At 37.2% G+C, this 12,680-nt stretch overlaps 1 protein-coding gene across 1 annotated transcript; it reads left to right on the top strand.

The window, feature by feature from the left end:
• Positions 1 to 7,069: 7,069 nt before the first annotated feature.
• Positions 7,070 to 8,572, top strand: LOC131805769 (uncharacterized protein K02A2.6-like). Its single transcript, XM_059129368.1, has one exon. It carries the CDS (start codon positions 7,070 to 7,072, stop codon positions 8,570 to 8,572), a length of 1,503 nt encoding a protein of 500 aa, XP_058985351.1.
• The last annotated feature ends 4,108 nt before the right edge of the window (positions 8,573 to 12,680 follow it).

Below are 12,680 nucleotides of genomic sequence, written 5' to 3'. Positions count from 1 at the left end.
TTACAAGACTTTTTTATTGAATATTGTCGCATCATCTAAATATTCCACAATTCTTCTTCGATAATTAGATTTTTTAGTTGAGAATCACTAGAAGTAATATTGAATGTTTGTTTCGAAAATTAACAACCAAATCATGTATCTTTGAGAACTGACCATATAACACCACCCAATTAAAATACTACACATTCGGATCGAAACAATTGCTCATTTAGTTCAGTTGTTCGAAAAATAACCTGATGTTCCGCAGCCATATCATCCATCCATCCATCCACGTGCAAATAAGTTGTTTTTATTGCTTTCAAGTAGGTTACATACGCTTGAATTGCACTTCATTAAAACGCAATTATAAAAGTCGGTCAGATATGTGTACAGGCGATTATGGGCTTGTTATGACTCTGTATTGCCATATCCACACACCAACCCACACGCGCACACACTCACACCCAAATTGGCATATGTATGGTGGCGATTATTATCTTGTGTCATTTTAGCCTACTTTCACTATTGGCATAAAACATTCTGTCAGAATGGCTAAAATTAGTGTTTACTTTATGCAAACAGAGCCACGAATAGAACTCTCATACTGCAGCATTAGTTTGGTCAGTTGGTTGGTTGGTTTATTTGTCTATACCTTTATGCGGAGATGCGGGGCAATGCATCTTTTCGAAAGTGACAGTTCATTCTGAAACGTTTTAATTTATTTCGGCTGACAAAATATACATTTTCCCATTGTCCTAATAAAGAGCATTTTATATTAAAGATTGTAAATGAAAATAATGATTATGTGTGGCAATTTTCAAATAAAAGAAAAAACAGTCAAACGGATTGGTATCCGGAGATTTTGGTGGTCATTGTGTGCTGGAAATGAAGCGAGGAACCTCATTTTGTAACCATTCTTGGGTGGCGCATGCTGAGTGCGATGGTGCTGAGTCCTGTTGGAATGACCAAGGTCTGCGGCAAAAATGTTTGCGTGCCCAAGTCTTTAATACACCCTCCAGAATATTTTCGCGATAATATTCGGTATTTATTCTGATGCAACGGTCAATTAATACAAGCGGAGAGCGACTATCGGCAGTGATGGCGGCCCACACCATCACCATGGCCGGCGCTTGACTTCTGGTGGCCAACTGAAGGTCCACATTTTCACCTGACCTCTGTTGCAAGTAAACACGATTATTTTGTTTGTTTATAAGGAGTAACATTTTTGTGCATTTGTGATTTCAACAGAATTAAAAATATTTGCGGTTTAGTGGAAATTTTCGATTTTTTTACATAAAAATTATAGCCTATTTTACCCGCTAAATATTGTCCGATACATAGCTATATCGACTCAGACTCGGCGAGATAGTTAGATCCATATATACTTTTTTATGTGGGAAACCAATATTTCGATGTGTTACATTATTTTTTGCCCAAGCAAACTTATAATAGCCCAACACAGAGTGTTATAGGGTTTACAACATAGGAAAGTGTATATGGATCTTCCAATCTCGCCGAGTTGAATCGATCTAGCTATGTATGTCCGTCCGTCTGTCAATGTTAATTTGTAATCACTCTACAGGTCGCAATTATGGCCCGATCTTCACGAAACTTAGAATCGAGGTGGGTCTAGGGTGAGAATAGAACCCTATTGCTTTTGGAGGCGATCGCGTAATATTTAGGGCTTGCAATGGACCAAAAACTGAAAAAATCCTGATTTTGCGGTTGCTCTACAGATCCCAATTAAAGACCAATTAAAGAGGGAGTTTGCGTGGGGCTAGAGCTTAGGGCTAGGCAAAAGCCTTCTAATTTTGATGGTCATCGGGTAATACTTAGTGGGTGAAACAGGCCACAACATTAGTGTTAAACAAAAGTCAAATTTTCCAGTAAAGCGCTAATATTTTTAATCCCAGCGAAATCACAAATAGACGAACAGGTCAATTCCGACTGTTACGTAGATGCCGATAGTAAATATATCGAATATATATATAGCGAAATATATACAATCTGTATATAGGGGATATTAGTTAGAATGCTTATATCTCAAGAATGGCTAGACCGATTTTGACAAATTTTGTCAATTCAAAATGTTCTCTTGACATAAAAGTATAAAATCTAAAAAAAATCGCATAAAAATATGCCAATAATGATCTTAATATAGACTTTGTAGTATTTTGTGTAATTTTTTATTTTTTTATCGCATGCGATTTGTTCAATTTGACTTATAATATTGAAGTATATATTTTGTAATATATTTTCACCTTACAACACAGGCTGGGGTTAAAAATATACAGATTGTAATTATCTCCCGATCCTCACGAAAATTTTCATAAGGGTAGTTTTAGGCTCAGAAGGGGTAAGCCTATTGTTTTTAAAGATGTCCGCAATATATTTAGGGTTGAAAAAGGGTTTTTATGCTGATTTCGTTGACGAATATTGCCAAATATCGTAGATAACCAAATCATAGAGATGAGTATAAATTTGGATATACAGAGGGATTTCTTGCATTTGGAGATGATCGAAAAATATTAAGGAGTTCAGGTGAACCAAAAACAGCGCTCGCGTGGCGTGTATTGATTCATGGTGTGTATTGATTCGCTTCAAACGCGGTATGTCATTAAGCGATGTGACATCTCTGTCAAAAGTTATGGGGTTTCCAGATTGGTCCGTCGAATATGGGCAACCCTGTACACAAACTTTGTCATACCGTTTGTAACATCCTTAAATATTCGTTGTAGACCATACTATAATATATATATATATATATATATATATATATATATATATATATATATATATATATATATATATATATATATATATATATATATATATATATGTATATATATATATATATACATATATATACATATATATATATATATATATATATATATATATATATATATATATATATATATATATATATATATATATATATATATATATATATATATATATATATATATATATATATGTATATATATATATAATCAGCAAAAAATTCTATGTCGATTTAACTATGTCCGTCTGTCTGTCTTTCCGTCCGTCCGTCTGTCTGTCTGTCTGTCCGTTGAAATCACGATACAGTCCACATTATTTGACGTAGAGCGCCAAAATTTAGCAGAGCAATTTGTATTGTGTCTAGGATGGTTGGTATTGAAAATGACATATATCGGTCCATACATATATAACGGTACCTTCCGATATTCGGTATTTTAATGATTTATGTCACATTTTTTCACGGATTTGTCTGAAAATTGGTATTTGTAGGTCATAACGGGTCGCTGTGCGTGTGGCAAAACTTTGCATGTATAGGTCCACGTTTTGGTATAGCCTCCATATAAAGGTACCTCCCAATATTCGGCATTTTAATGGCTTTTGCCACATTTTTTCACTGATTTGTCTGAAAATTGGTATTTGATGGTCATAATGGGTTTCAGCTCCGGGGCGAAACATTGCATGCATGGGTCCACGATTTGGTATAGCCTCCATATAACGGTACCTCCCGATATTCGGCATTTTGATGGCTTTTGCCATATTTTTTCACTGATTTGTCTAAAATTGGGATTTGTAGGTCATATGGGTCCTAATTCGTGTGGCGAAACATTGCATGTATGGGTCCACGTTTTGGTATAGCCTCCATATAACGGTACCTCCCGATATTCGGCATTTTGATGGCTTTTGCCATATTTTTTCACTGATTTGTCTAAAAATTGGGATTTGTAGGTCATATGGGTCCTAATTCGTGTGGCGAAACATTGCATGTATGGGTCCACGTTTTGGTATAGCCCCATGTAACGGTACCTCACGGTATTCTGTCTTTTGATGATTTTTTTCCACATTTTTTCATGGATTTTTCTGAAAATTGGTATTTGTAGGTCATAATGGGCTCTAGCTCCTTCGGCGTAACATTCATGTATAATGGGTTCTAGCTCTTTTGGCGAAACACAAAATTTATTACGTATAGGTCCACGTTTTTGTATAGCCCCATATAGCCGTATTCGGTATTTTGATGATTTTTGACACAATTTCCCATGAATATGCCTAAAAAATGGTATATGTGGGTCAAATGGGCTCTAATGTTTCCTTTATCCTAAGGAGGAGGGTATTAAAAGTTTTGCCCGGCCGAACTTAATGCTTTTTACTTGTTTTTTTTTTTTTTTTTTTTTTTTTTTTTTTTTTTTTTGCAAAAAGTGATGTTTTTGAAACTTACCTGAAAAAATATATCTTTGAAAATTTTCCCTCTAAGAAACAATTTATTACGTTCGGATATTCATAGAAGTCAAATCAGGTTTTATTAATTGCTCTTGTACCTGAATGGATTAAAGAATAAAGTAATCAATTGTTGATTTTTATACCCTACAACACTATGTGTTGGGGGTATTATAAGTTTGATTGGGCCCAAAATTATGTAACACCACGAAATATTGGTTTCCCACATAGGAAAGTATATATGGATCATCCTAGCTCGCCGAGCTGAGTCGATCTACCTATGTATGTCCGTCCGTCCGTCTGTCCATGTTAATTTGTAATCACTCTACAGGTCGCAATTATGGCCCGATCTTCACGAAATTTGGAATGGAGGTCGGGGTCGGGCCAGAATAGAACCCTATTTTTCAAGATGATCGCCAAATGTTTAGGGGTTGAAATGGACCAAATACTGAAAAAATGTCGGATTTTGCAGTAGCTATAGAGGTCGCTATTATAGACCAATCGACGTGGAATTTCGCATGTAGCTAGAGTTTAGGACGGGGAAGAAGCCTACCAATTTGGGTGGTCATCGGATAATATTTAGCGGGTAAAATAGACCATATCTTTTGTGTTGAAAAAATTCAAAATTTTTCATTAAACCGCGAAAATTTTAAATCCCGGCGAAATCACAAAGCCATGAGAAGGTTACTTCTGACCTTTACATTGATGTTAACATCCAACAAATCGGATATATAGCAAAATATGTGCGATATATATGTTTATCAAAGAAGATATGCTTGAAAGATCTCTTATATGTCGAGAACGGCTGAACTGATTTCGACAGTTCTCATTAATTCAGAATGGCCTCTTGGCAGGAAAGAAAAAACGTCTAAAAAAATCGCATAAAAATATCTCTCTAAAGATGAAAATATTGATTTTGTAAAATTTTCTCATATTTTTTCAATTTGTCATATTTTTGGCATATTTTCATTTTGAATTAAACATTTGGTAATATTTCTACAGCTAACAAAACTAAGTAGTTAGGATATCAGGATATCATATACAGATCGCATTTATGGCTCGATCCTTACGAAATTTTGCATGGGGATAAGATGAGGATCAGAATAGAAGCCTACTTTTTTTGGAGATGATCGCCATATATTTAGGGGTTGAAATGGACCAAAAAACTGCAAAATTGTCGGCAGGTCGTAATTATCGCCCGATCCTCACGCACATTTGAAAGGGGGTTACCGGACATTGCAAAAGCCAAGCAGCTTTGTATGGCCATCCAAAAATATTCAATGTGTGAAATAGTTTGCCAACTTTGGTAGACAAAATACGAAAATGTCCATTCCAGAGACTTTTTCGAGAATTCACAAATACAGGAAAGACGCACTTCTGACTATTTCGTTAACGAATATGGTCAAATGTCTGTATCTCATATAGATGCGTTTCAGTCAAAAACCAATAATTAATTTTAATATTTTGCCACTTCTGAGAGATTATGGGTCTTTGGGAAATATTGGTTCCAGATCTAGGAAGACCATTTACGTGCAACATCTACCAATAAATTGGAAATGAGCAAATTAGTTTAAGCTATTATTCGAAAATTAGAGAACGAAACCTGATGGTTTACATTTCTTATTTGTCACAATATCTTGTGGAATTCTTTCGAATATCTCGCCTATATAAACTGTATCATTTATTATAGTGTTGTAGGGTATTCAACGGTCGGCCCCGCTCGACTGTAGCCTTTGCTTACTTGTTTTTTATTTCGTTTAAAGTTTAAAAACTTTGCCATTCAAATATGTCTGAACATTTTGTCACATACGCAATTCATTCGAAAAATGATAAATATTAACTCCTTTTGTCAATACCTCGACGAGTGATTGAAACAACAATCCACTCATTATCAACATAAAATGAATTCCCAGCTACTTCCGTGAGCGAAGCAAAGGTACGCCATAAGCCAACAGCAAGCTGACAAATAATGAAAATTATTTACCACAATCTCTGCATATTTTTAAAAAGAAAACTGAACAATTTAATGCATTTCGATAGAATACGTTAAATTAAATGCTTAATTACATGCTGATTACGTTGGCGTTTTTGTTTTTTTTTTGTGCGTTTCTTTCTGGTTGCCTCTAACGTATTCAAGTGAAATGAGTTCTGATAAATTATTGTTTTTCGCAATCGTTTTTTTTTTTGTTGCCTTCCCTAGCCGGAATACCACAATGTCCGCGTACATGTTCGCAATGTTCAATATTTCACCATCTATGAGTTTTTCACTTCATTTGATGGAGAAAAAAGAAGAGACAGATATTGTGTGAAATTCAGTTACAATTAAATTTAATTAAAGTGATAATTGCAAAATTGTAACCAACCTGCATAAAAATGTTGAATCAAACAAATAATTTTGTATGCGTGAATACGCATATTGTAATTAACAAATAAATACAAATGCATGCATACACTCACACACACACACATGCATATGTTGATGTAAACAGGTGTGTTTGTCTGTTTAAAAAATACATTCAAAGTAATTGATCAGAAATAAATTAAAAGATTCATTTGTCATACGGTAAATAATGCATTTATATATCTGCGTAGGTTGGAGATAAAGGTTTTGGAGGAGCCAAACATGACAAACCCAAAATTGGAGTGGGTGAGGAAAATTCGGAAAGGAAAATTCCGTTACGATGAAAATGGTATAGATAGAGTCGAAGGAGTAAAATCTTACTTTTTGGTAGAGTAAGTGTTGTATACGTTACGTATTCAGTAACTACTAAACTACTATCGATGTAAGCATATGCAATAAACACCATCACTCAGTTGTTATGAGTTACCTGAAGGCAACAGTTGTTTTACTAGCAGACCGGGATATATAACAATTATGGCGACGAGTGAACCAAAACCGCGTGGCAATTTTCAAATGGAGCCATTTGATGAAAAGGCTACAACCTGGAATCGTTGGGTGAAAAGATTTGAGACGGCGTTGGCGATTTTTGGTACGAGCGAGGCGATGAAGGCTAAATATCTATTACATTTCATGGGTACAGAGGCTTATAATAAGCTATGTGACAAGGCTTTACCCTTGATACCAGAGGAATTGCAGTATGATAATATTTGTGAATTGCTGGAGAAGCATTATAACCCTAAACCCAATGAAATATTTTTGAACTTTAAATTCCACTCACGTAAGCAAGAACCTACAGAATCCGCCGCAGAATATTTAGTGGCTTTGAGACATCTAGCAACGGGCTGTGGATTTGGTGAATACCTGGACAAAGCACTGAGGAACCAGTTTGTGTACGGCATAGGGAACAGAAAGATTCAAGGCCGGTTATTGGAAAAGGACGATTTAACATTAGATGATGCAATACATTTGGCAAACATGTTTGAACAAGCTGAAAAGGGGTTCCAGGAAATGAATAAGCAGCAAGAAGCCGTTGACATGGTGAATATGAGAAAGACAAAAGAGAGGGAGAAAAGAGTCAGAGAGACAGAACAAAGAGCGAGATCGAAACTGAATACAAACTGTGACAGATGTGGCAGCAGTAAGCATAATTCAAACGATTGCCGTCACATAAATTCTGTATGCAATTTTTGCAGAAAGAGAGGCCACTTAAGGCGTGTGTGTTTTAAAGCAAGATCTACAATGAAACAAATATCTGACGGCGAAGTCAGTGGAAAGGAGGACTCAGAGCAAGAAGTGTGTAAGATGGAAAGTAATGGACAGAGCCCCAGCATACGGGATAAAATTCTATGTACATTGGAAGTAAATGATCGTAATATCACATTTGAAGTTGACACGGGAGCGCCGGTCACCATCATAAGTCTTGCCGATGCGTACAAATATTTTTCGAAGAAAATACGAATTCATGAACCAGATTTGGAACTCTATAGTTATTGCAAGACGCCTATAGATTGCGCGGGATACATATGGGTGAAAGTAAGAGCCAAAGACATAACAAAAGTCAAAATGTATTTAGTACGGGCCAATCGGAAACCATTGCTGGGAAGAGAGTGGCTGCGGTTAGTTAAATTAGACTGGCTGAAGATGTTAAAAGGAAAGAGTGTGTCATCGGTAAGCGTAAACAAAATTCAGGAGTCGGCGAATTTGGAAGGTCAGTTAAGGAGTATCTTGGAGAAATATCCAAATTTATTTTCGAAGTCAGTGGGCAAAATTAGGGGGTTTCAGGCGCGTTTGAATATTAAAACCGATGCTGTTCCGAAATGTATGAAGGCGCGACGAGTACCTTTTCCACTGTTGCAGAGAGTGGAAGATGAATTAGATGACCAAGTAAAAGCTGGATTATTGGAAAAAGTGGAACGTAGCGAGTGGGCTACACCAATCGTGGTGGTCAGAAAGAAAGATAACGATAAGTCCGGATAACGATCAATCCGGTCTTAGTGGTGGACAAGCACCCATTGCCTACAGTCGACGAATTGTTTAGTACAATGGCAGGCGGTGAAAAATATTCGAAGATTGACTTGTCCAAGGCATATCTGCAGTTAGAAGTACATCCAGATGACCAAAAGTTCTTAACCCTGAGCACACACAAAGGATTATTTCAACCAACAAGATTAATGTTTGGCGTTGCTAGCGCCCCGTCTCAGTGGCAAAGATTAATGGAGCAGTTATTAGCGGATATACCGGGTGTTAAGGTGTTCCTGGATGACATTAAAATAACAGCCAAGGATGAGAGGACACACTTAGACCGGTTAGAAGAGGTGTTAAAAAGATTAGACCGATACAATATGCGAATAAATCTTGCTAAGTCGGAATTTCTGCGAGAGAGTATTGAGTATTGTGGTTATGTGATTGATCGACAAGGAATTCGTAAGATACCAGCCAAGATTAAGGCTATTCAAGAAATGAGATATCCGGCAACCAAGGACGAAGTTCGATCATTTTTGGGACTAGTGAATTATTATGGTCGTTTTATAAAAAATTTGAGCTCTATAGTTTACCCTCTAAATCGATTACTGCACAAAGAAGTTCCATTTAATTTTGATGCTAAATGTAAATGGGCTTTCGAAGAAGTAAAGAGACAAGTGGGATCAGAGGTGGTGCTGACACATTATGATCCAAGAAAAAAATTAACATTGGCAGTGGATGCAAGCCCTACGGGTGTGGGAGCCGTATTGAGTCACGAATTTGGCGATGGAACGGAAAGACCTATACAGTTTGCATCGCAAACTTTAAATGCAACACAGAGACGGTATAGCCAAGTAGACAAGGAGGCATACGCAGTAATATTCGGGGTAAAAAGTTTTTCCAATATGTATATGGAAGGGAATTTACTTTAATTACCGACAATAAAGCAATATCACAGATTTTTGCGCCTGACAAGGGATTACCGGTATTGTCTGCAACGCGTATGCAACATTACGCAGTATTCCTGGAACCTTTTGATTACAAGATTCGTTTGCGTAAATCTAAGGAGAATGGGAATGCAGATGCGCTATCGAGGCTTCCTGTAAATGAATGCAGCAAAACAATCAGCGAGATTGATCAAATTGAAATGGAATTAATTGAGAATTTGCCAATCACCGTCAAGGAATTAGGACAAGCCACAAAAAAGATGCGGAAGTAAGACGTTTAGTAGACAGTTTGTCATATGGCCGGAAGTGTGATCCTGCCGACAGTTTTGGAATCGACCCATCCGAATTTAGCTTGCAACAAGGATGCTTATTAAGAGGCATAAGAGTGTATGTGCCAAAACCGCTGAGAACTAGAATAATACAAGAATTACATTCGGGACATTTTGGTGTATCAAAAATGAAGTCACTTGCAGAGCGTATTGTTGGTGGAAAAATTTAGATAAGGACATTGAAAAAGCGGTTGCTGACTGTTATGAATGTCAGATCGGGCGACCAGATGTAAAGAAAGAACCGGTTCATTGCTGGTTACCTCCGAAGAAAGTTTTCGAAAGGGTGCATGTGGATTACGCTGGTCCCTTTTTGGGCAAATATTTTTTTGTACTGGTGGATGCTTTTAGTAAATGGCCGGAGGTAAGGATAGTTCGAGACATTACCACGGAGACAACAATCGAAGTATGTAGAAGTATATTTGCGCAATTTGGAATACCAAACATTCTAGTCAGCGACCACGGGACGCAGTTCAAAAGCGCGAAATTTCAAGAGTTTTTAAAACAAAATGGTATCATGCATAAGTTGGGGGCACCGTACCACCCTGCAACGAATGGTCAAGCAGAACGTTTTATACAAACTTTCAAGACCAAGTTGAAGGCAATGCCTCGTAAGGAGGAGTTACAGCGAAAAATTGATCAAATTTTATTGGCATATCGACGAGCAATTCACCCGGTCACGAATAAATCACCAGCTATGACAATGTTTGGGCGACAAATACAAAGCAGATTGGACCTCCTACTGCCCAACAATGAAGTCCGAGACCCCGAAAGACAAAAAACTACAAGAGAGTTAGCAGTAGGAGACGCTGTAATGGCTCGGGATTATATGGATAAGCTTAAGTGGAAGCCTGGAATAGTAAGAGAGAGAATTGGTGATTTGCATTACAAAGTGAGGCTGGAAGATGGTAGGTGTTGGAACAGACACATTGATCAATTGAGAAAGATTAATGGCAGAGTAAAGCTGGATAACGAAGTTGAGGAAACACATAGTGCTAGTTATGAGCCATCAGATTTGACTTTGGAGAAGAGAGAGAACCCTACAAGTATGAGTAATGCGGAACGAGAAGCAACAGACGAATGCGTGATGTCAGACAATCGAGATCAGTCCTTCGCAACGCCCCCAAGTTCTCCGGGGTCAGCATTCATCGGATTTGAAGAGCCAGCAGGGAATGGCGAGGCAGTCAACATAAGAACGAATCCTAGGAGGAATATACGGCGACCTCATCGACTAAATGATTATGTTATCGATACGGATTGAAAGGTATTAGTGTTCGGAGTTTTTAGCTAATAGTATTTTATTGAATTCATTTTATTATTTTTGTTATAAGAGAGGGGAGAGGTGTTGTATACGTTACGTATTCAGTAACTACTAAACTACTATCGATGTAAGCATATGCAATAAACACCATCACTCAGTTGTTATGAGTTACCTGAAGGCAACAGTTGTTTTACTAGCAGACCGGGATATATAACAGTAAGTAATTGACTGAATAAAATTTCGGATGAGAGTCATTCTTGGTCGGAAGGTATCAGATAAGACTGGGTTTTTGAAAATTCGTAATAGAACAATACGAAAACTACTAAGAGGTACTAAATATGGTACCTATTGTATTGGACGCACCAGTAGTGCTAGAACTCTTAAATTCACTAATCACTGTGCTTGATGGACATACCAAAGGGTTTTTGGAAAATTCGAACTATATGTGCACGAAATTACCAATATTTGTCACCATTTCGTAGCATGTGAATGCTTACAGGGGGAGATGAAAAAATTGCAACCAATTTCCGACTGCTGTAATTTCTAAGTCACTCGTCCGACAGCTGTTAAAATTATTCCAGTGACAGTTCATTATATTGTTTAAAAGCGTACAAAAGCATTTTGGTGAGAATTTTCCAGATGGAATTCAAGCGTTATAGTGTGTTTCTTATATTTGGCTGGAAAACCACAAGTGACTATCGTTAGAGTAGCCCAGCATTTACATGTGAATAAATCTTTTGTGTATTGTACCATCGCTCGCTACCTTGATACTGGTAGCGTAGTCCAACGTCAAGGAAGTGGACGGAAGAAAACAGCAAAATCAGCACAAATGGTTCGAAAAGTAAAGAAGCGGCTTCATCGAAATCCGCGTCGCAGTGACCGAAAAATAGCTCGTGAGCTGAACATATCGCAATATTCCATTGGGCAACTATTGAAACATGAGCTCGGAGTAAAACCATTGAAATTCCAAACAAGTAAAAAAAAATTAAGTTCGGCCGGGCCAAACTTTTAATACCCTCCACCTTTGGGTAAAGGAAACATTAGAAGAAATGTGGCAAAAAACCATTAAAATGCCGAATATCGTGAGATACCGTTATATGGGGGCTATACCAAATCGGTGACCTACACATGCAATGTTTCGCCAAAGGAGCTAGAACCCATCATGACCTACAAATACCAATTTTCAAACAAATCAGTGAAAAAATGTGGCAAAAATCATCAAATTGCCGAATATCGGGTAGTACCGTTATATGGGGGTTATACCAAATCGTGGACCTATTATTACAATGACTCGCCACACGAACTGGGACCCATTATGATATACAACTACCAATTTTCAGAGAAATTCTTGAAAAAATGTGTCAAAAATCATCAAAATATCGAATATTGGGAGGTACCGTTATATGGCGAATCTATCAAAACGTGGACCAATACATACAATGTTTCGCCACACAAACTAGGACCCATTATGACCCACAAATACCATTTTTTAGACAAATCAGTGAAAAAATGTGGCAAAAACCATCAAAATACCGAATATCGGGAGGTACCGTTATATGAGGGCTATACCAAATCATGGACCCATACAT

The sequence above is a fragment of the Musca domestica genome, unplaced genomic scaffold (assembly GCF_030504385.1).
Source record: "Musca domestica strain aabys unplaced genomic scaffold, Musca_domestica.polishedcontigs.V.1.1 60, whole genome shotgun sequence".
NCBI classification, from domain to species: Eukaryota; Metazoa; Arthropoda; class Insecta; order Diptera; family Muscidae; genus Musca; species Musca domestica.
Note: the sequence above shows the minus strand (reverse complement) of the source record. Positions and strands in the feature narration are given on the sequence as shown.

Bases quoted from the DNA above. Each gene is read 5' to 3' on its own strand.
- LOC131805769 (XM_059129368.1), top strand. From the start codon at position 7,070: ATGGCGACGAGTGAACCAAAACCGCGTGGCAATTTTCAAATGGAGCCA.